The sequence below is a fragment of the Rhinopithecus bieti genome, unplaced genomic scaffold, assembly GCF_001698545.2.
Source record: "Rhinopithecus bieti isolate Rb0 unplaced genomic scaffold, ASM169854v2 scaffold_21891, whole genome shotgun sequence".
Classification (NCBI taxonomy): Eukaryota; Metazoa; Chordata; class Mammalia; order Primates; family Cercopithecidae; genus Rhinopithecus; species Rhinopithecus bieti.
In genome coordinates this window covers 1625352-1651373 of record NW_016810869.1, presented here as the reverse complement: position 1 = coordinate 1651373, position 26022 = coordinate 1625352, and the positions used below count along the sequence as shown (strand labels likewise).

At 33.7% G+C, this 26022-nt stretch overlaps 1 protein-coding gene across 4 annotated transcripts in view; it reads right to left on the bottom strand.

The window, feature by feature from the left end:
* CDH18 (cadherin 18) overlaps window positions 1–26022 on the bottom strand; it is a 1176273-nt gene that overhangs the window by 115738 nt on the left and 1034513 nt on the right. For all 4 annotated transcript variants that reach the window (XM_017893219.1, XM_017893218.1, XM_017893220.1 and 1 more), the window contains one exon: window positions 15703–15890. In XM_017893219.1, the coding sequence (XP_017748708.1) occupies window positions 15703–15890 (188 nt within the window). The remainder of the gene's footprint in view (window positions 1–15702; window positions 15891–26022) is intronic.

Sequence of the window (26022 nt, the reverse complement as noted above, 5' to 3'; positions counted from 1 at the left end):
TTAAAAAATAGAAAAAAAAAAAAATTCAAATTCTCAGAAGTTGATCATATATACAATACACATGCATTGATACATGACACAAACATTATGATTTTCAGGTTATGTATTTTTCAAGGTGTTATTTGCTTCTGAAGTTTACAAGCTATCAATTGGAAGCCATTTTTTCCCTAAGGTATCCACACTAGAAATAAATTGACGAAATAACTAATACCTATCTTGTCTGAGGAACTGCATACTCTTCTTTTCTTTTCTTTCTGTTTTTTTTTTTTTTTTTTTGAGACAGAATCTCACACTGTCGCCCAGGCTGGAGTGCAGTGGCAAGATCAAGGCTCACTGCAAGCTCCACCTCCTGGGTTCACGCCATTCTCCTGCCTCAGCCTCCAGAGTAGCTGGGACTACAGGCACCCGCCACCACGCTCGGCTAATTTTTTGTATTTTTAGTAGAGATGGGGTTTCATCGTGTTAGCCAGGCTGGTCTCGATCTCCTGACCTCGTGATCCGCCCACCTTGGCCTCCCAAAGTGCTGGAATTACAGGCGTGAGCCACCGTGCCTGGCCGAGGAGTTGCATACTCTTAATAGGATCCACACATCAAACCTTTTCTTTCCTTGACTCCTTCCTCCTTTACATTAATAAGTGAGAATTTGTCTATGACTAATTTACCAATAAGCCCCATCAAAATTTAAATAACTCGTCCTATAAATGGTACATACTCGCTGCCTATCAGCAACTGGGTAGACAAAAATGGTCCCTCTTGGCTTATAGGAGTTGGGCAGTCAGAATCGTGCATCCTGCTCATGGAAATATGAATACTGGTGGGTTTACTGTTAGTTTTAGATCAATGTCTATAATTTTTGGAGTTAACCTGCTGCACGTGGTACGCTTTATGATGTCTAAGGTTATTCTCATTGAATATGGGTATTTAAGACTTTCAAACTAAAAATCAGAGTTACATACTTTTCTAGGAATGCTTAGCATTGCTTTCTCACAGTAACACTGGATTTTAAAACAATCACCTCCACTTATTTATTATTGTAGACTTTTACATCTTTTGGACTTTTCAATGAAATTTGTGGAGGGATTTGGGCCACCTCCAGTCATATCTGATATTATTATCAAGCTGTGCAACCAAGACGACACACATGTCTTATTCCATTTCTTAGCAGATCCCCTGGCAAGTTAGGTGTCGTTTGCCTCAATACTAACCTACCTACTGCTACAGTGCAGGCTGTTTCTGCGGACATGTGGTTTCATGTTGATGATCATCTAATATATATTTTACTACTCTAGGGTGGTGGTAATCATTTTGAGGGACTTGTTTCCCAGAACTGACAGATGGATGGATGGAAACTATGTGGAGCCATGAAGAAATGAGTAGATTATTTTAGGTTGGGACAGGAATTTAGAAGCAGTTGAATTAATGCAACTGGAAATATTTTAACAACCTCATGTGTGAAGAAAAGCTGGTGAGGTTGTATTGCTGGTACCAGGAAACTGAGAGAAAATTATACTCATGTATTTATGCCTGGATATTTTAGAGTTATATATACAATATAAATTATTTTATTATTTGGTTTTATCCAGCAAAAATGGTATTTATAGTATTAGTATTATAATTATTATTTTTCTATTACTGTAACTCTGGGAAAACTACTCAAGTACCCATCTTCCACTGGACCTTTTAAATTGTTGCGTAAACTAGTAAAGTTGTCTTCTGTGCTTTGCGAGTTAAAAAAAAAAAAAATCCCAGGCGAGGCATAGTGCCTCATGCCTGTAATCCCAGCACTTTGGGAGGCCAAGGTGGGCGGATCACGAGGTCAGGAGATCGAGACCATCCTGGCTAACACGGTGAAACCCCATAACTACTAAAAATACAAAAATTAGCCGGCTGTGGTGGTGCACGCTTGTACTACCAGCTACTCAGGAGGCTGAGGCAGGAGAATCACTTGAACCCAGGAGTCAGAGGCTGAGGTGAGCTGAGATCACGCCTCTGCACTCCAGCCTGGGCAACAGAGCGAGACAAAACAAAACAAAACAAAAAACAAACCATATCATTGATGCTCACACTTAATGAGTGCTATTTTCAGTGTTGCTAAATTCAATCATTTAAACTACTGGATGCCCAATTAAATTTAAATTTAGGATAAACTGTAGGGTTTTTAGTATATTAATCGTCAATTATCACAAGAAACATAGTTGTAGAAAAATTTATTGGTTATTCATTTAAAATTAGAATTTAAGTAGATGTCCTGTATTTTATTTGACAATGCTCATTAGGATTCATTGATATTCCAACATTCACCATGGTGGCTGGTATCAAACTCACTTGGTAGGGAAGAGAGAAACTACCAGCAAGTATAACTTGGGTATGTATTCGCAACTCCTGTCCTTTAAATTGTCTAAAGGTTAGCTTTTACTCATATGAAATTGTTGATATCAAAAATGTATGATGACATATACAAAAGATAATTTCATATGCTTCAGTCTAGCATAATTATTTGTCTGTCCCTGAACTATCTGAGCATTCCTGGAATCATCCCCCTTGCAATGTGTTTTGTTTTACTGCAATGGCTTAGAATTGTCCTGTGGGTGTTGATAAATGAAGCTGCTTAATGTTGCTTAATATTGTATTGGCTTATTATTTTCTGTTAATCCTACTATATTAGTTTCATAGGGATGACATAACAAATTGCCACAAACAAGTTGGGTTATGACAACAGAAATTCCCTTGAAGTTCTGAAGACGCTAAGTCAGAAATATGGGAGAACCACACTCTCTCATGGAGCTCTAGAGAATCGATTCCTCACTTTTTTCAGTTTTTGTGGCTGCCCTATTATGTCCCAGAAGAAAGATACCCCTACACGATTGGATACTCAATTTATATTGTAATTCAACCACTTGCAGGATGAAACTCCAGGTTTGGTGTCCAGAAATCATAACTTTGCAGTTATAGGTGATAAAGATTTCTTTCTGAGGAAACACAAAAGACTTCGGGTACTTTATGCACAACACAGGGGCAGGGGCAAGCAGAGATACAGACTCAGAGAGCAAAGTATTGAGCCATGCAAGAATTAACTTGAAATGGATTAAAGACAACGTAAAACCTAAAATGATAAATCTACTAGAAGAAGACATTGAGGGGAAACCTTCATGACATTGTTCTAGGCTGAGATACTTGTCTGTAACTCAAAAAAAATAGGCAAAGTAAGCAAAAATAGACAAGTGGGAATGCGTCAAACTAAAGAACTTCTTCATAGCAAAGAAACCAAGTAACAGAGTGAAGAGTAACACACGATTTGAAGAAAATATTTGAAAACTGTACATCAGATAAGGAAGGGCCAATATCTAAAACAACGATTGAACTCAAACTACTCAATTAAAAAAATACAAATCACTCTAGTCTAAAAATGGGCAAAACACTTAATAGATATTTCTCAAAAGATGACATACAACTGGGCCACATGTATATGAAAAATTCCTCAACATCTCTAAACCTCAGAGAAGTACAAATTAAAACCACAGTGAAATATCTCATGCCTTTTACAGTGGTTATCATCAAAAACATGAACGATAACAAGTATTGGCAAGGATGTGGAGAAAAGGAAACACAGTATTTGTGGTGTTGTAAATTAGTACAGCCATTTTGGAAAAAAGTTTGAAGGTTACTCAAAAAATCAAAAGTAGAATTCCCATTGGATCCAGCAATCCCCCGACTGGGTATACAGCCAAAGGAATTGACATCAGTATCCCAAAGACATGGCTACACCCTTACATTAATTGCAGCATTACTCACATTAAAGAAGATATGGAAAAAAAACAAAGTATTCATCAATGGATAAAAGGATTTTAAAAAATTGTGGTGTAGATATACAGTAGAATGCTATTTAGTCTGTTGTTTAAAAAAAAAAAAAAAAAACTCTGTCATTTTTAATAACATGTGTGAATGTTTATTGAAATAAGCCAGACACAGATAGACAAATACCATACGATCTTAGTTACATATGGAATCTAAAAGTCAAACTCATTTAAGTAGAAAGTAGAATGATGGTTACCAGAGGCTGGGAATAGAGAGGTGAGTAGGAAAAGGGGAGACATTGGTTAATGGGTACAACGTTACAGTTAGGTAGGAGGAATTGGTTCTGGTATTCCATATACGGCATAGTGATTATAGGTAATAATAATGCATAGTACCTATCAAAACTTCTAAAAGAATTTTAAATGTTCTCATCACAAGTAAATGATAAATATTTGAAGTAACAGATATGTACCAATCACATTGTACATAATAAATATAATTATTATTTGTCAATTAAATATTAAATAAAACTTATGAAAAAAGAAAACTAATGGAATTTTCCATGCTGGGTTTTAAACATATTTAGAGCTTGTTACTTTTTTATTTCTTCCCTTTTTCCCCTTGTTGAAATGTCAGTGTCTATCACAGTTATGTTATGCCTCTCCTACCATTGTATTTTAGATAAGGATAATTTGTTTTCTAATTTCACAGGTCCACAGATGAAGATTTTTGTCCCAGGATTCAAACTATCTAGAGTTTCACCCACACCTGATTAAGATAATGAGATTTAGACTGAGATGATGACTTTAGAAATGCTGACCTGATGATAAGTAGATAAGGTTTTGGACTTAGAATTGATTTTGTTATAGACTGATATTTTAGGGATGTTGGGATGGGGTAAATACTACTGTACACATGGGAAGGACATGGCTTTTGTGGAGACTGGCTATAGCGGCCTAATGGCAACCCTGCAACAAATACGAATATGGAAAATCATGCAATTAACTTACATAGTAAACTATAACAAGAGGTGATAATCGTCAATTATTTACGTAGGTGTTAAATTTAGATTATAAGAGTGGCCAAGGGAGATTGGGCAGAGAAACTGTGATGAGGTCATATGACCACAGAGGCAGAGAGAGAAGTCATGTGGCCATGAGCTGAGGAGCAACTGGAGCCTTCAGAAGCTGGAAGAGGCGAGGAATGGACAGGTCCTTAAAGTTTACCAAGGAAAGAGGAAGTGCGTCCAACCGACTCCTGATTCCAGACTTCTGGCCTCCAGGCCTGTGAGACAGCCCACTGTTTTCTCCAGTTGCTTAGTTTATGGTCATTTGTAAGAGCATTCCTAGGAAACGAATGTAAATTTGTCTGCTTTATATAGAAACATAGTTGAAATTTTCTTTCTTTTCTGTGTGTTGAAAGCTTTAAATAGCACTGCAGTTATGTGCCCTTTCAGGTTTGATAGAATTCCTTAGTGAATTATTGAGTCTGATATATTTAGAGAAAATTCACAAGCTTCTCATTTTCTTATTCAGAAATCAGTTTATGTGTGTTTTCTGTTTCTTTGAAGTTGCTTTTAGCAATCTTCCCTCAAAATCCTTCATATTAAATTTACTTGTGTAGAATTAAGAAAATAGTGTTATAATGTTTTCAAGTTGCTTATTTTCTATGTCTTTTCATGTATCTTAATAAGATTAAGATTAGTTTAGGTTTATTTTTTAAACTTTCCTTCCAGAAAATCAGGTTTGAATCTGTATTTTTGTTTACTAGTCTTCATTCATTTTCTTCTTTTATTCTCCATTATTAGTTACATATTTAATTCATCTAATATTATTCTTTTTTAGTCTATGTCTTTGATATGTTTAGAATTACAAGTATACTTTCAGAAGCACTTAATTTGTATCCCATAATTTCCATATATGTTCTTTCTTATTATAGTTATTTTTTCCTAGACATTCTGCCATTTGTTGTGCTTTTTTTTGTTTTTTTTTTATTTTTTATTTTTGTTGTTGTTGTTGTTTTTTTTCTGTGATTTGAGAATTCCTGAAGTAGAAGGTTGTGGTTGTTGCAGTTAATACATTTTCAGATTAAGGTCATTTTTTGTTTTCCGATGTTTTCACTAATTTTAGTTGTATTTGGTCTATGTCTTTAGCATTATATGTGTACTATTTTACTTTGAGTCCTTTAATGAGATAGTCTTGAAGACTAATATGTAGTCAGTTTTACTAAATATTCTACAGGCACTTGAATTAAATGATACAGCATCAGAATGCAGAGAATGATTTATTAAATATATCAACCTCCTTATTAATTACATTATTCAATTATTCACATTTTAAAATACTTTATCTATCATGGACTGAAATTTGTGAGCTATAACCCTTTACCATTCTGTTTATAGACATAGCTCTTTGTATATCTTGTGATTTCTTCTTTGTGAATGTTGGTGAGTAATGTGCAACAGAGAGATTCATACTCACAGTGAATGGTTCACTTTAGGATTGTAAAGTGTTTTTCTGTTCCTTCTTTTTATGATTTCAGTTTGGATTCCATCACTGTGGGCACTGAAATCATATATCTTAGTTTCCTTTTATGTATGTGGATTTTATTATAATCTTATTTTCTGTTTGTTTTAGATACATCTAGTTTCCTTGTGTGAAATTCTATTTTGTTTATATATTTTCTAGTGACTATCTCCATTTTATAAATTTAGGTAATACTGTGTTATCATCATACAATAAATAGCAATTAAAATAAAATAGACTGTTTCCATCTCCTCCCATTTCTCTTAAATATTTGTAATTTTTAATTTCTGTTTACTTTTGTGCTCTTGGTAATGCTTATAGATCTCATATTTGACTTTCAGCTCGGACTTACACTTTTTCATTCTTAGTTATTACTAATAAAATTTTTTTTAGCTTATAATTTTATTTTCTTAGGAAAAGAGATATTGTTTCTACACTTTTCAAGGCCTATGCTTAAATTCTGATCAGTTACCCTGATCCTGATGTTAATCACAGTCAGGGTTCCTGCCTGTCATTACCCATTAGTACTCACAAGTATTTCTTGGAAAGATACATTACCTCCCAAGAAAATATCCTTCATTCCACTCCACCCTAAGAAATATAATTATTTATTGTTTCTAAATACAGAATTGATACCAATTAAAGGTGCTAACTAATATTTAGGTAGATTATTCCATCTGGTCAGAATATCTTTTTAGTTTCATTTTATTTTAATGACACAATAATTATACATATTTATGAGGTATGGGATACAAATGTAAACTATCGACATATGTATACAATGTGTAATAATCAAACTAAGGTAATTAGCATATTGTAATGTTCAAGGTTTACTGGTTGTAATCTCCATACTTGAAAGACAATGTGGGTGGATATAAAACCTTTGGCTGAATTTATTTTCTTGAGTATCCAAAGTCCACAGATGTTTAAAAATAATTTTCCATGCAAATATTTCACTGACCTCTTCCCATCTTTGAAAAGTTGGTTCTTTTTAATCTCTAAATTCATAACAATTTAAGCAAACCTATATTATTAACAGTTAGTATGGGCTGACATCTTGTATTATAACAATATATCATGTCTACTCAGTTTTCCGTAAGAGAAAGAATATGATCTAGTTCATTTCATAGTTCGTGTATCTAAAATAATTCCTAGCACATGGAATTTGATTAATAGCTCTTTCTCCATCTCAAATACAGCTGTTTTCTGAGTACAAAAGGTACTATTACATGGTTTAGATTTGGTGGATAAAATTTTAGTATTATTTTGAAATATAATAACACTGACCTATGCCCTAAACAATTAACATATATTAATTTATTTAATCTTCACAACACCTCTGTGAGGTGTAATTGTTCCCATCTACAAATGAGGGAACTAAGGCATAGGAAAGTTAAGAAACTCCTTATGGACAACAGTCTGTAGGTGATATATTTGGGATTTAAACTCAGGCAGAAAAAGTGTATAAGTTGTGTCCTTAAGCACTATGTCATCCTGGTGGAAATCTAAACAGCAAATAAGTACTGCAATACAATGTTTCATTTTGATGATAAAGATAAACAAAATGTTTAGTGGAATATAATATCCTCACCATTAAAAGATAACCTTCATCATCATCTTTTCAAGTATTTATTATTAAGTTAAAAATGAACTGAGAAGTTCACTAAATCTAACTCCTAGAACTCTGAGTACCTTTGTAATTTCTTTAATTCACAGATGGCATAAGCTAAGAAACTAAAATGCTGTTGATAAAATGGTTTATCTTCTCAGCCCTTGCTAGAAGTGTTTATTCTGGCATAACTTTTACTTCCCCAGGCAATTGGGCTTCTCTTACTTTTCTTTAGCTGCTGCTCAATATCCTAATTTAACAGCTCACTATCAATGAGTTGACACTGATTTCCATTTTAAATTTTAGTTTCTTAATTTCATCCTGTAACTCCTACTAATTACTTTTACATATCATTGCTCTTTCTAACTTGTAAAGTAGTACTTTCTCCTCTAACATTAATCCATTTCATATTACTGTAGTTAGTTATCACTTTTCCATCACTCATTTTCCAGCCAGATTTACATATTCAGGACTTCTCAATGGTTTCTCATTAATCACTTCTGTTATTCTTTAAATCACCCTATTATATTCTTCTCTGGAACTATATAATGATTATAAATACATGGATATTGAAAATACTGTTTAGCCAAGTTACCGTATGAGTCAATTATTCTTAGAGTTCAGAGAGGTTCTAAAATTCTATTCTCCTAAGCAAGAGAAGAGACTCTTTATGACCTCTTCTTTTGATTCCTATACTTCCTATACTGCACCAGCATCCAGATTTTAGTTACAAGAATGGGTAGACAGGGTCAATATCAACATTTTCATACATAAAATTGTCATTTGAATCATTAAATAAAATGGCCTAGACCAGGAATAGTGATTGACATTACTAATATTTTTTTGTTTTCAGGAAAAGTATTTAACTTATATTATGGTATTTTGTTAAAACACAGGAAAAATTGTATGAATTTAAGCACTGTTTCTCCAGCTAGGCTTTTGTATTATGATATGCTTTGTGGCCCTTGTCAGAGGTCTGGCCTGGATGATGGACAGTCTGTGGAAACCAGAGTATATGCATAAGCTTTCTGGTCATATATTTCTCTATACAGAAGAAAGTAATTCTTATTCATTGTGTATAATTCTAAGGGCATTGATACAAATAAATATTACATGTTTGCTTTCTGTCATTTGAACACTGGACAAATAAATGCAAAGTTCTTTCATTTCAAATAGCTTAAGTATACATTATATTATATTGAAAGTATGCTTATTATTATTTATATATAATATACATAAGTTCATATATGTGTGTATATGTATATCTATGTGTTTTTGTGCATATGTGTGCATGTGTATGTGTATATATGACATAAATAAAATAATTAAATATATCCACACATGTACAAACTTACCAACAACCCATGCATCCATATAGCTTAACTTATCAAGCTGTTTCATCAGATCATTAGTTTCCAAATACTGCACTGAACTGTATTTTAGGAATCAATTAACTTTCAATGAAGTTTCAAACGATTTATTACTCCAGGCCTATCATTAGGCCTATAGATGAACAGCATGAAAAACAATTTACCCAATAGCATTTCTGTGTCAAAGTCATCCGAAATATAGTAATAGATTTTACTGAATTGAAACTTGGATTCCTCTCTCTGTCGGCTGTGGCTGAAAAGAATAACTTTTCAGACTTTTAGAACCTTATAAGAATATAAAGCAGAAACTTAGTTGAGATTTTTTTGATAATGAAATCCCTAAGCAATGTTCATATTTTGTAAGCAGTTCATTAGAATTAGAAATCTATTGCTTCTTATTTACAGTGTGTGATCATGTGTTTGCCTGTGTGTGATCATTCACAATGGGTTGGGATGACTCACTTATTCTTTGTGTTCAAAGTCTAAAAATGTTAAAATCTGTTAGTAAACAACATTCGATCCTTATTCTGTTACTAAATGCAAGTCAAAGGAATGACAATGTAATCCTCAATAAACACAATCCACTAAAAGACCAGAAATATAGTATGTAGAATAAATCCAGTATGGTTGTAGCTGAAGGTATTTCATGTTTTTATCTTATAATTTACTTAAACTTTTAAAAACAAACTTATAACTTTTAGTGTTTACTCTTAAGACCCATCTCAAATCATGTGTTAAATACAAAGGGTTTAATAATCTTTTACCCATGGTGGGGTATGGAAATCTTAAAAATACACAGTACTTGGTTATGAACGTGTTTTATGTCTCCTATAGGCAAGGACAGATTTGTAGTACACATACACACTCAGGAAAATTATCAGTACATTCACAGTAAATTAATTTTTGAAAAGTCTTATCCTATCAGAAGCAACAACTTTAAGAGGAAAATAAAACTGATAGGTTTTCTACATTGAGAAATTATAGAAATGCATATTTTGATAAGTGAAACCAAAGAGATAATCAAAAATGTATTTATGACTGAAATATACCTGAAAATGTTGTACTACAAATACAATATTTAATGTAAACTTAAAAAATATCTTCTCTTGAAGAAGCAGGAAGAGGAAGTTGATTGTCAAGAAACATGAAGACAGTATGTACATTGTGTTGTAATATACACATGGTATTTCATTCTTAGTTTGCTTCCAGTTAAATCAAATAACATGAAATAAAGATGGCAGCAAAATCATCACATGGATTGGTCTGGAAGTATAATTAAAAACTGGTGCAAAATAGGAAGAAAAGAAGACAAGGGAAAAGAAGCTATTGAGGTAGTATTAGATAGTAGTCATTATTGAGGGAGTAGTAATTATTAGCCAGACATAGCTTAGAGCACAATTTTCATCTCATTTCATGTTTTCCATAATCACCCTGTAAAGTGCTTAAATAAGAAAACTGAAGCTTCAAAGAGTTGAGACAATGTCATATATCTCCTAAATGACAAGACCCAGATTTAGATTTCATTTTACAGTAAGGTTATATCTATATCTTCAAACACCCTTTGTTGACTTGAAAGATGAGTTTAAAATTTTTTGGCTTAACTTAATTTGTATTGTATTTACAGTTGAATTAGTTAGAAGGAAATGACAAAACAACAGTATTTGCTGAAAATCAGAAAGCCAAATAGAACCAGAAATCTAAAGAAAACGATATTTGGATCTACTTCTGTAAAGTGTGCAAATAGGAGCCATATAAGAAGAGATTTTGAGAAAGGCTGCTAAGGAGAAGCACATCCCTAGCTGCAAGAGGTTTATGTCAGAGGAAAGAAGAGTACATCCAATTGCATTCATCCTTATCTTTTTCCCCCTTTCCGCCCAGCCAGGCTTCATTAAACAATGAATGAAAGTTATCAAAGTGTATTTACAATGTACCACACCATGCACCAGTGAATTCAACTTGGCAATTTTCTGATTCCTTCGAATGATATGGACAGGAATGTGCAGACAGTCCTGCTGGCGGATTTATAGAGCAGTGCTGATTTCGATCTGTGAGGAGATTAGCTGTTCTGCCTAGCTGGCTAAAGTGAACTGCCTTAGAGATTAAATAAGGAACAGCTTTTTAAGAACTGTTTTATCTTTTTTTTCCTGCCAACTGAATGAGTATCTCTTGAAGGTTAAAAATCCACTGAGGTATACAGGATTTTCAAATTGCAATTATTTATGCCCTAAAACACACAGCAATGAAATAACTCTGAGACTGATAATCCTAATCAGAAGGATCAAAAAATTACATGAATGCGACATGTACGTACCTCAGAGGAAATCTAGACTACATTAAAAAATATGCTCAAGGGAGGCCAGGTGCAGTGGCTCACACCTGTAATCCCAGCAGTTTGGGAGGCAGAAGCTGGCAGATCATTTGGGCTCAGGAGTGAGAGACCAGCCTGGGCAACATGGTGAGGCCCCATTTCTACTAAAAATACAAAAAAAAAAAAAAAAAAAAAAAAAAAAAAAAAAAAAAAAAAAAAAAAAAAAAAAAAAAAAAAAAAAAAAAGAAAGAAAAAAGAAAGAAAGAAAAAGCAAAAAGAAAAAATAGCCAGGTGTGGTGGTGCTCACCTGTGGTCCCAGCTACCAGGGAGACTGAAGTGGAAAAATCACTTTGGCACTAGGGATGGAGGTGGTGGCAGTGAGTCGAGATCACACTGCACTGCACTCCAGCCTGAGTGACAGAGCAAGACTCTATCTCCAAACAAACAAACAAAAAATTACATTCAAGGAAAAAAGTGAAAGACAATTTGAACTTATTAAATGTCAAGAATATTTTTAGTACATCATCACTTACCATTTACAGAATTGAAACAATTCTGATCTCAAAAATAGGCATTGTGTGTAGATGTACCAAATAGAATGAACTATTAATATTAAATTAATTAAATATGTGCACACACATTAACATATATAATTTTACTTTTGTTTTTCTGACCTCTAATTAATTGTAGCCATGTAAGGTGGTAAGATATGCGCATTGTCCTTAATTCTACAACTGATAGTTATACTTCAGATTATGTGTGTAATCAAACCATCCACTGTTACTTTCACTTTTTGCAAATATGAAGTTGTTTTCTACAATACGACTTAATATATAGGAACACCACCACTGCACCTACACACATCCTCGATACATCATTGCAAACTTACCCGCAGTCGTTTGCTTCTACCTCTTGTTCTATGGTAACCCCAGAGAAGGAGGCATACTATCCTAGGTTGTTTCTGTGCACTTGTGATTCGGATTCTACTGAGGTTCATCTCTATCCACAATGCATCTGTTAAAATTACTTATCCTCTCTTCAGTATCCCTAGACTACCTCAGTATCCTTGTTGTCTTGTCTGTATTGAGTTTTTTATCCCTGTGCATAGAAACACTCTTGTTTCCCAACTTAAAATTAAAACATTTATTTCATTATGTTCTTGTTTATTTGTTTTATAATCTTTCTCCACCACAAAGGTACGAACCTTCTCCAAGAAGACAGTGTTTTTCTATTTTTTTCCTCCCGCATTTTTGCTTCCCATTCTCTCTCTACCACATCACAATTAGTTTCTCTCTCCATTGTATCAAAGAATAATCATATATCTTCCATCTGAATATATAACATGAGTAAGTATTCAGACTCTGAAGACAGACACTCCAGTTCAGTTTTCTGTCGACTTTCTACTTGGGCACTATTTTTATCACTTTGTGATTCAGTTTCTTTAGCTATAAAGAGGGGATAATAACACTCTCTTTCTCAAACTGTCACAGTAAGAATTAAAAACATAATTATGGGTATATTCAATCAAGATATTTCAATGTGCTTAAAATCTGTCTTGATACAGAGGAAATACTCTAACAAATATTAGTTGCTGCTACTATTTTTTTTTCTTATTAAGGCATTTTATTTTATTTTTTTATTTCCAACTTCTAAGTTCGGTGGCACATGTGCAGGATACGCTGGTTTGTTACATAGGTAAACATGTGCCATGGTGGTCTGCTGCACAGATCAACCCATCACCTATGTATTAATCCCAGCATCCCTTATCTACACTTCCTGACCCTCTTCCTTCTCCCACTCCCGACTCCTATAGGTCCCAGTGTGTGTTGTTCCCCTCATGCGTCCGTGTATTGTCATCATTTAGCTCCCACTTATAAGTCAGAGCATGTCATATTTGGTTTTCTGTTCCCGCATTTGTTTGCCTAAATAATGGTCTTCAGCTCTACGTCCCCACAAAGGATACTAATCTAGTTCCTTTTCATTGCTGCATAGTATTGCATGGTATATATGCACCACATTATCTTCACCTAGTCTATTACTGATGGACATTTAGATTGATTCCATGTCTTTAGTATTGTGAATAGTCCTGCAATAAAAATAGATGTGTATGTGTCTTTATAACAGAATGAATTATATTCCTTTGGGTATATACACAGTAATGGGATTGCTGGATCAAAAGGTATTTCTGCCTCTAGGTCTTTGAGGAATTGCTACACTGTCTTCCGGAATGGTTGAACTAATTTACACTTCTACCAACAGTGTAAAAGCGTTCCTTTTTCTACACAACCTCGTCAGCATCTGTTGTTTTTTGACCTTTTAATAAAAGCCATTCTGACTGCTGTGAGATGGTATCACATTGTGGTTTAGATTTGCATTTCTCTAATGATCAGTGATGTTGAGCTTTTTTTCATGCTTGTTGGCTGCATAACTGTCATCTTTTGGGAAGTGTCTGTCTGTTCATGTCCTTTGCCCACTTTTTAATGAAGCTGGTTTTTTTTCTTGAAAATATATTTAAGATACTTATAGATGCTGGATATCAGAGCTTTGTCAGATGCATAGATTACACAAATCTTCTCCCATTCTTTAGGTTGTCTGTTTAACCTGTTGATAGTTTCTTTTGCTGTGCAGAAGCTATTTGGTTTAATTATTAGGTTGGTTCAAAAGTAATTGTGATTTTGCCACTAAAAGCAATGTGAAAACCCGCAATTACTTTTGCACCAACCTAACAGACATTCTTTTCAGTTTTTGCTTTTGCTGCAATTGCTTTAGGCCTCTTTGTCATGATATCTTTGCCTGTGCCTATGTACTGAAAGGTATTGCCTAGGTTTTCTTCTAGAATTTTATAGTTTTGGGTTTTACATCTAAGTCTTTAATGCATGTTGAATTGATTTTTGTACGTAGTATAAGGAAGGGGGTCAGTTTCAATTTTCTGCATATGGCTAGCCAGTTGTCCCAGCACAATTTATTAAATAGGGAATCCTTTCTCTGTTGCTTGTTTTTGTCAGGTTTGTCAAAGATCAGATGGTGGTAGGTATGCAGTCTTTATGTCTGGGTTTTGTATTGTTCTCCAATGGTCTGTGTGTCTTTTTTTTTGTACCAGTACCATGTTGTTTTGGTTACTGTAGCACTGTAGTATAGTTTGAAGTCAGATAGCATAATGCCTCCAGCTTTCTTTTTGCTTAGGATTGCCTTGGCTACTCAGGCTTTTTGGATTCATATAAATTTTAAATTTTTTTTTCTAATTCTGTGAAGAATGTTAATGATAGTTTCATGGAAATAGCACTGAATCTATAGATTGCTTTGAGAAAAAAAAAATTTACAATGAGAAAATATTTTAGGTGAAGACATTGATATTTTATATATATCAGTGGTGACTATTGTTCTCTAAGTGTTTAAAATCAAGTTATTCTTAGAACTTCCCCAAGGTAGTATTCAACAGACAAGTTAGTATTCAATTTTAAATCAATATAAAATTATAATTACTAGAAGAATTAATGAGATACCATACAATCCAAATAGAAAAGTATATGTATACAAGTGGCTAATAAGACGGATAGATAGATAAATAGATAGATAGACGACAGACTCACATCAACATCTACAGTAGGCACATTAGAATAAAGCATCTCAGCCTGTTTTCTAAATAGTTCTACTCTAGAATCACCTGGAGTACATTTTAAGATGGAAAATATCTCAGCCTCCTTGGCCATCCTCTCTGGCTATAAAAGAATCACCATAGCCTTATGATGATGATGCTTTGATTCTTTGCACTTCATTGAAATTACTTTTATTTAATTCTTGACTATTATCATTGGGACATTTCAGGAAGATTAGAGTAGAGACCAAACAAACAAAGATGGAGAGAAACATTGTTAGTGTAGTCTACATCAGATCTTCCCACCTTAGCAAAATATATTTTCTGAAGAAAAGATCTAAACAGTCGACAAATAATAATTAAAATGTAATTATATCACAAAGTGACACTATTTTATCATTTTAATGGCCTGACAGCATGAATTATTCATACCTCTGCCAAATTTCCATTCAGGAAAAGATGAGTGAGTTGCCTGAATCACAAAAGTATGTTCTTTTTACCTTCTTTAAAGAAAGGATTCCTTCTCTGGTCTCTTTGTCAGTGGAAATTGAGAATATCCCCATGCCATCACCATTTATGATGGAGTAGGTCATGTCAGCATTTGAGCCAGTATCGGCATCATTTGCCTTGATTTTCCCAACAGCTGAACCAACTTGAGCTGACTCAGGAACATATAGCTGATAATGTTCTGGAAGACATTTCATATTAAATGTATTTAAATACAATGTTCATGAAATAATCTTACAAAAAAAAAAAGACAAATATTTAGAGCACATATTCAAATGAACATTATATTAGGTAATGCATCAAATGGACTTTTTTAGATTTTAAAAGTAGACTATTTAGTAATTAAATACTAGATTTATATAAACTTTAAAAGGTATGTAAAATGCTTTGCATGAAAAGATTTATATATTTGAATATGAAATATTTTATTAGCTCTAAACCCTTAAACTACAGACAATTAGAGGAGAGGTCAAGTTTTCATTCTGATTCTGAAACAAAACTGAAGTAGTCAAGTATTAGTATAATCCCAATTTATTCTTCCCCGCACTGTAACATGTGAAGTTCAAATATAAAAGTGTGGAAACAAAAAGTGTGGAAATGTGGAATTCAACAGAAAAACAAGACAAAATGGATAGCCTATTTGTGAATATAGATAATTATTTTTATCAAGTATAGTGAGATATACAGTCATGTCAGAGAAAGTGAAAGCATTTATATATTTCTTTAGCATAAATTCCCTATCAGCTTCTAAAAAGGATTTGAGGTGGCTTTAAAATTTTTAAAAATCGAATACAGAATTGAAGTATGAGAAAGTAAATGTCTATGTAAAAGTAAACAGCATTTGTGAATTAGCATTAATTTTGACACCTAATATTTTAGGTGAAGACACTGATATTTTATATACGCCAGTGGTGATTATTGTTCTCTAAGTGTTTAAAACCAATTTATTCTTAGAATTCTGCTGTGGTAGTATTCAACAGGCAAGTTAATATTCAATTTTAAATCAATATAAAACTATAATTACTAGAAGAAGAATTAATGTGATTTCATGCAATCCAAATAGAAAACTGTATGTACACAAGTAGCTCGACAGATGGATAGATCGACAGATAGATTAGATAGATAGCTAACAATTTTAAAGCACTGTTAATTTTATACTCTCATTGTCTAGTAGGCACAAATATCATTTTTCCAAAGTTTGTCCTGATATTAAATGTCTAATGGAGCCGTTTCTATAGTGCTTATATTAAGAAGCATAACGAACATGTTTTTAATAATTGTTTTATTCACAAGTTTAAAAAGCTTATTAGAGCAATTTATTATAGCAAATCAAAACATTATAAATAACAGAAGTCCAGGAATCTTGAATTAAAATGTAATTTGATAAAATAATTTGTATCAAGATTAAATTAATGTTGATTCAATGCTATACAAGGATATAGTTAGACTATATGGATAAGTGAATGCACAATCTCTACAAAAATAATTTCAGTGAGACAATCATTTGTCATTAGTGGTACGATACTGAAAACAAGTCTAATCTAGTGAATGTTGAAAATTTTTTTTGTTATTATTGTTATAAGAACACTTAATATGAGATCTATCCTATAAACACATTTCTACACAACCCAGCATTGCTATTCATAGACACTGTTTTTCAGCAGATCTCTAGGACTTATTCATTTTGCATTATGAAAATTTTATATTTGTTGATTAGCAACTCCTCATTCACCTTCCCTAGTCCTTGGTATTAACCACTCCACTCTTTGATTGTATGGATTTTACTATTTTATATACCTCATCTAATTGAAATCATGCAGTCCTATATTCGCCCTTCAGTGACTGGTTGATTTCATTCAGCCTACTGTCCTCAGTATTCATCCACGTTTTTGCATACTGCAAGATCTCTTTTTTTAAGGCTAAATACTATTCCACTGTATGATAAACCACATTTTTCTCTACATTCTCTGTCTACGGACATTTAGATTGTTTCCACATCTTAGCTATTGTGAATACTGCTGCAATAAACATAGGAATGCTAACATTTATCTGTAATCTTGATTTCAATTTTTTAAATAAATACTCAGAAGTGTGGTCATTAGGTCATGCAGTAATTTTTCTTTTAATTTTTGAGGAATCTTTATACTATATTCTGTAGATGCTATGCAAGTTCACATTTCTACCAACAGTGTGCAAGGGTTCAAATGTCTTCACATCCTCAACAATACTTTTCTGTCATTGGCTTTTTTTTTTCATAAATATCCATCCTGACAGATATGAGGTGTATCATACCGTAGTTTTGATTTGCATTTCCATGATGACTGGTGACATTGAGAATCTTTATACATACCTATTGTCCATTTGTATGTATTCTTTAGAGAAACAGCTATTCAGGTTCTAGGCCCATTTTTTAATCAGGTTATTGGTGTTTTTTTTTCCTTCCTTCTTCTTCCCCTTCTCCCTCTCCTCCTCCCTTTCTCTCTCACCTCCATCTCCCCCTCCCCTTCTCCTTTACCCATCCCCCTCTCCTTCTTCCTTTTCCTTCTCCTCCTTTTCCCTCTTCTTCTCCTTCTCCTTCTTCTTCTTCTTTCTTTTTATTATTGAGTTGTTGGAGTTTTATTTTGGAAATCAGCCTTTTAGCAGACATGGCTTGCAAATACTTTATCCCACTCCATAGGCTGCTTTTCACTCTGTAGATGGTTTCCTTTGCTCCGTTAAAATTTGTAACTTGATATAGTCCCATTTGTCTATTTTTGTTATTATTGCCTGAGATTTGCGGGTCACATCAGATTAAACATTATCAAGACTAATGTCATAAGGCTTTACCCCTATTTTTTTTCTTTTAAGAGTTGTGCAGTTTCAGATGTTATGTTTAACTTGTGAATCCAGTTTGAATTGGTGTTTGTGTATGGTGTACAAAAAGAAGCCATTTACATTCTTCTGTATATAGATATTGAGTTTTCACTGCATTTTTTGTTTGTTTGTTTGTTTTGTTTTGTTTTTTGAGATGGGGTCTCACACTGGCTGGAGTGCAATGGCACATCTCGGCTCACTGCAACCTCCGTCGCTGGGTTCACACGATTCTCCTGCTTCAACCTCGCGAGTAGCTGTGATTACAGGCGCACACCACCACACACGGCTAATTTTTTGTATTTTTAGTAGAGACAGGGTTTCACTATGTTGGCCAGACTGGTCTTGAACTACTGACCCTGTGATCCGCCTGCCTCTGCCTTCTAAAGTGCTCGGATTACAGGCATGAGCCACCTCGCCCGACCCATTTTTAAAGAGACTATCCTTTTCCTATTGTGTATTCTTAGCAACCTTGTCGAAGATGATTTTACTACCTATGCCTGGATTTATTTACAGACTCTACTCTGTTCCACGGGCCTACATATCTGTCTGTATGCCATTACCATACTACTCTAATTACTGCAGCATTTTAAAATATTTTGAAATCAGCAAGTGTGATGCCTCTGGCTTTGTTCTTTTTCAACATTGTTTTGGTTTTTCAGGGTCTTTGTCTTTCCACATATATTTTAGAACTGTTCTTTGCTATCTCTGTAAAAAATGTTATTTGGATTTTGATACGGATTTTACTGTACTTGTAGAGTTAAAATGTAGTGTAGACATTTTATGAGAGTGCCACAGATAACATTACACACAGAAAAACTTAATGCTTTTCCATTAAGATCAGGAACAAAGCAAGGATGCCCACTCTTACCACTTATTTTCAAAATAGTACTGGAAGATATAGCCAGAACAATTAAGCATGTAAATAAAATAAAAGGGAACTAAATCACAGTGAAATAAGTAAAACTGTCCTTGTTTGTAGATAATATAATATTACATATATAAAAAAATACAGGGTCCACAAAAAACAAAAATTGATATAACTAATGAGCAAATTCAGTAATGTTGCAGACATAAAATCAACATAAAATTAGTTGCATTTATACATACTAATAAAATTTTTTGAAAAAATTAGAAAACAATCCCATTTATAATAGCATTGAAATGAATTCAATCTGCGTAAATAAACTAAGGAAGTGAAAGTCTCATGCACTGAAAACTATAAAACATGGATGAAAAATGGAAAAAGACAAAAGGAAGTGAAGGACTTATACACTGTAAATGAGAAAACATGAATGAAAAATATAAAAAGACAAATAAATTGAAAGACATTCAGTGTTGATGGTTTAAAATATTTATTTGAATTGGGTGCAGTGGCTCGAGACCAGTTCGAGACCAGCCTGACCAACATGGTGAAACCCCATCTCTACTAAAAACACAAAATCAGCTGGGTGTGGTGGCACACGCCTGTGATCCCAGCTACTTGGGAGACTGAGGCAGGAGAATCGCTTGAACCTGGGAGGCAGAGGTTGCAGTGAGCCAAGGTTGTGCCACTGCACTCCAGCCTGGGTGACAGAGTGAGACTCTGTCTCAAAAAAGAAAAAAGTTGATAAACTTCTAAAAACAAAAATGTATAATTTTAAATGTATATGTATAGATACTAAGGGTTGACACACGTGTTTACGTATGTGTTTGTGTTTACTCAATATTCAAGAAATATTTTTCTCAGCTCTCTTTCATAAGCATTGGAGAATACACCTGACATAAACTCACAGCAAAGTGAGGAAAACATTAGCTGTTAGTTTAACTAAACTAAATGTCCAAATAAAGTACGTTCAACCAACATATCTTTTCCTGTGTAAAGCACCCTCTTCTTTTAGACAAATGATCCCTTGACTTTAACCATATGGTTTTATCAAGATTTACCATTACTAAAAGATCTATCTTCCTTGATTCTGTGAATTGACATGGGAAGAGCATGAAACTCAAACGTTTATAGGATCCCTTCTTCCTTCTCACAGTTGATTGGTGAAGGGTAGGCAGCTGTTTCAAACATCTCCAAAACAGTATATTTCTCAAAATGTTGAACTGGAACTAGAAAATAACTTTCATCTCTCTTGGGTGGCACAGCTATGAAATACTAAGAAAAGGCTTTTGCCAGTGGTCATGCTTCCAAAATTCATGTTGAAAGGCCAAATCTAAGGGCATAAAATCAGCATCAAAGAGAAGCCATGTGATTTGCACTGGCCTTGAAAATATCATGATGTTCCTGAAAAGTCACATCTATAATGGGACACTGTTTTGTTCAACAAAATGTATAGACATATTACAAAATAAATTAGTACAAATTCTCTAAAATATTTTGAGACAGAGACTAGAAGGAGTCAATTTTTTTCGATGTTGAGGTCTCCAAGGTCCAACTAAACCAGAATTACCCACAATTACATAAACCTTCAAAAACCTGTCAAGTAGTTAATACTCAGATGGTAACACTAGAAAACCAGAGATGTCTCAGTTAACAGAGATAAATAAATACATTATAGAATTACTATGATGATAGCATTATAAAGAAGGTTGTTTTTACAAAGCAGATGGCAAAAAAACTGTTCAAATGGGTCACAAAAAACTCATGGTCCAGAAAACATTTAGGCTGAGTCTTAAAATATGAAACAGATTCCTGGTACAGGAAGATCATGTTTATGGGAAAAAAAAAAAACTTGATAATTCTTGATACATTTTAAGAATTGCAAGAATAGTAACTTCCCCATTCAATATGTCCCATTAAACAAAATGGAGTACATTCAGATTAATATTTTGTACACTCTTCATTGAGTTGATAATTATAATTTGTTCATTATGAGTCAACTTTTAGTAGGCAGCCTTCAAGGTGGCCCCAGTTTTTTATGCCTCCTGCTGTTCATGTCCTTAAGTAATCATTTCCTCTTGAATGTTGGCTAGATATAGTGGCTCACTTATGAAGAAGCGAGTTCAGCAAAAGTAATCAGATGTCTCTTACAAGACTAGGTTACAAAAAGACTGTGGTTTCTATCACAGGAACACTTTCTCATTCCCCCTTGTATCACTGACAATGTTGGCTATATATAGTGGCTCACTTATGATGGAATGAGTTCAGCAAAAGTAATAGGATGTCTCTTACAAGACTAGGTTACAAAAGGACTGTGGCTTCTATCATGGGAACACTTTCTCACTCCCTCTTGTATCACTCTCTGGGGCAAGCTGCCTGTCACGTTTTCTTGCAGGCCATAGAGCAAGTGACTGATGCCTGCCAAAAGCCATGTGAGTAAGCTGGAAGCAGAAACCAGCTCCACTTCCACTGAGGTAAGCCTTTGGGCAAGACCTCAACCCCTGCTGACTTCTACACTGGAATCTCATAAGCATGAACCAAAGGCACTCATCTAAACCATAGCTAGATTCCTGACCTACAGAAATTGTGAAATAATAAATATTAGTTGTTTTAATCTGCCAAATTGGAATGCTTTGCAACATAGGCATAGATAAACTATACATGCCTTTGCAGTAGCTGCAGGTGATTTGCTAATTCAAATGGATTATTTTTTTGTTCTTGTCATCCTGGGGCACTGTGAGTTATGTTGAGGAAAATTAAAAACCAAAATAAACAAACAAAACATGATTCTATTACACCCTTATTGCTGATTATTTCTCTATGACTTTATACTTTGATATATTTCTAACAGAAAAAAAAAAAAAGAAAAATGTCATGAAACACACAAGTATGCTATTAAATCTTAATATTTTGGTGTATTTATTTCAGGTCTCATTTTATAAAGTAACATTATTGAAGGCATAGGTGATGCTTCTAAGGGAGCCATTTGCGATAAGCAAATTCTCAGCTCATCCTCCTGGAACCATGATCATCCCCTTATATATCTTAAAAACATTAATGTAATATATTTCCACAAATATATATTCAAATAGTATAGTTATTTAGATTTTAAGTTAATATTAATCTTATTTATTTATTTATTTTTTGAGACGGAGTCTCGCTCTGTCGCCCAGGCTGGAGTGCAGGGGCGCCATCTCAGCTCACTGCAAGCTCCGCCTCCCGGGTTCACGCCATTCTCCTGTCTCAGCCTCCGGAGTAGCTGGGACTACAGGCACCCACCACCTCGCCCGGCTAGTTTTTTGTATTTTTTAGTAGAGACGGGGTTTCACCGTGTTAGCCAGGATGGTCTCGATCTCCTCACCTCGTGATCTGCCCGTCTCGGCCTCCCAAAGTGCTGGGATTACAGGCTTGAGCCACCGTGCCTGGCCAATATTCATCTTTTTTTGTATTTTTATTCAAAATCATAATTTGAGTTGTAAATAAGATGTTGTATATAGTTCTAGTTCATTAATTAGAATGTAGTATTTATTTTAATAATATGCTACCAGTAATCTAATCTTATGTTTTTCTAATTTAGAAACAGTCAAATGAATTTTACTTTACATATCTCCATATGCACATGCAGGAGAATTTACTTAGGCTACAGCTATAAGAAAGGCCCTCTCTAGAGTTTTAGAACACAGCCCTTCCCTGGTTGTATCACTACTTTGCTAACATCTCAGTTTCATTACAGACTTATCTTTCACTTTTTTCTTAAAAGAGAGTATTGTCCGTAACTTGGTACCTCATTTCTATTCCTTATACACACACTCCAGAAAGGTACATCTGTTCTTGTGGTTTCAACATCAACATATAAACTTATGGCTTCCAAATGAATAGTCACATCTACCATATCCTGAGTTTCTGTTAAAATATTCAAATGATGGTCACCTCCAACTTTATGCTGGGCATCTATAGTCTTGTGTCTTTTTAAAAATAAGTAAATTGAAACTATTTAGAATATTTAAAATGTAAACCAATGATAATTATATTTTTAAAATATCAATTTGACATCAAAATTAACTTCTCTCCTCACTTCTCTAAAATTGTTTATGTCCATGAAACTTACAACTGATAAATAATTATGTTTAGTATTAAAAATTACTCAAGTTGGCAGTATCAAAGGACATCCCACAATGAACAGATGTGTTATCTGTAGTAAACTCTAGCTATTTAAGCCAAAGAGAAACAGTAATGGTAATATAACTTTTAGAATCTGGTTGTCCAACTTCACAGAATTACTGAAATTTGCAAATAACATGCAAATTTGTATTTATAACAAAGGGTTATTTATAACTACACACTAATATGTGAGTATTAATGAAAAATTGGAAAAGACAAAATAGAAAAAAGGCAATTTGTTGTTTTATCACTAAAATAATTTTAAAAAATTATATGACTCAATTGATGTTTATTGCTTTGTGATTGTAGTGATAGCATATTTAGTATTCTACCATAAAATAACTTTAAGCTTTCAGATATAATTTCCATATATGTGTATGTACATATATTTATATATAGATAAATAATAGATACAACATATTCATACATGTCTTAAGATTATATAATGTAAAAAACATAGATCATGAATCTAGTTGATATAATGAAGAAATTGATGTAAATAATATCTGTTATATAATGGATTATGTGTCTTTTTTATAAAAATTCAAGTCATTTAACATGTATTTTCAAAATGCAAGAATTAATTTTTCAAGTATTTATAAAGTAAAACAGATATAATGGTGCTTTACATGTAGCTCTGCTTTTACGAATATAAAAATATTCATATTTATTATGCTGGCCCAGTACACTCACAGTATATATTTTGGTCATCATATACATAAGTGAGAAAAGAACACCTCCAGTTATTATTTTAATAGTCATCAGCTCTGTGACGATATTTTATCTGATTTGTGTAGCAGTAAAGAGTGACTAAAAAAACACAGAGCTGGCAGGGCACGGTGGCTCACACTTGTAATCCCAGCACTTTGGGAAGCCGAGGCAGGTGGATCACTGGGTCAGGAGATCGAGACCATCGTGGCTCCGTCTCTACTGAAAATACAAAAAAAATTAGCCAGGCGTGGTGGCAGGCGCCTAGAGTCCCAGCTACTCGGGAGGCTGAGGCAGCGAGAGGTGGAGCTTGCAGTGAGCCCAGATCGCGCCACTGCACTCCAGCCTGGGCGACAGAATGACACACTGTCTCAAAAAACAAAACAAAACAAAACAAAACAAAACAAACAAACAAAAACAGCCTCAATACAAAGGAATCCAATTCCCATGAAATTCCCATGATGTTCTCCATGTTTTCAGGGTGGGAGAGACAGTGAGCACTGGAGCACCTATTTAGCCATGCAACAGGGGAGCTCTTTAACTGTAAAGGTCACTTTGTTATGGATGAAGCTGAAAACCATCATCTCAGCAAACTACTGCAAGGACAGAAAACCAAACACTGCATGTTCTCACTCCTAGGGTGGGAATTTGAACAATGAGAACACTTGGACACAGGAAGGGGAACATCACACACCAGGTTCTATTGTGGGGTGTGGGGATGGGGGAGGGATAGCATTAGGATAAATACCTAATGTAAACGACGAGTTAATGGGTGCAGCACATCAACATGGCACATGTATATACATATGTAACAAACCTGTACGTTGTGCACGTGTACCCTAGTACTTACAGTATAATAATAATAAATAAATAAATAAATAAATATTAAGCCTCTAGAGTTTTTCAGCTGGTACCAGCTTTTAATCTCTTAAGCTAACTTACATCTACTGAGCCAGCTGTTCTCTAAAACACTAAAGTCAATGCTTAGGGTGACTAAGGGTTATCTCTCCTCACTCCTCTAAATTAAATTATTTTTTCATACTAGATACCTAATTATTTTAACAATAAAATATCAATAATTTATACACTTGAATTTATTTTTCTGTCCTTTGCCTTGAAAAAAAGAAAGATAGTTTTCATGAAGGTCTGTACATTCTTGGCAATTATTAGATACTTTCATGACAAAAATAGAAAGTACATGGGGAAAATTTTTTTTCCTTGAATGAAATATCTACTACATTAATATGTACTATAGGATATGTAGTATTTTAATGCCTTACACTATTTTAAATACTAATTTAATTATATTAAATTATTAGTATTATATTAAAATACTAATAGTATTTTAATGCCTTACACTATTTTTATGTAGTATTTTAATGCCTTACACTATTTTTATTTTTCTTATCTGGAAAAGTTAAATGTGTTGGTAGCACTTACGATTTAAATGCCTAAATAATAAAGATGGGACTTACATTGGAAAAATGGCAGATTACAAAGCTCCAAGCCTATACACATTTGAATATTTTCCAGAGTTTTTATAAGTTTAGCTCAGCTAGTTTTAAGNAAATACTAATAGTATTTTAATGCCTTACACTATTTTATGTAGTATTTTAATGCCTTACACTATTTTATTTTCTTATCTGGAAAAGTTAAATGTGTTGGTAGCACTTACGATTTAAATGCCTAAATAATAAAGATGGGACTTACATTGGAAAATGGCAGATTA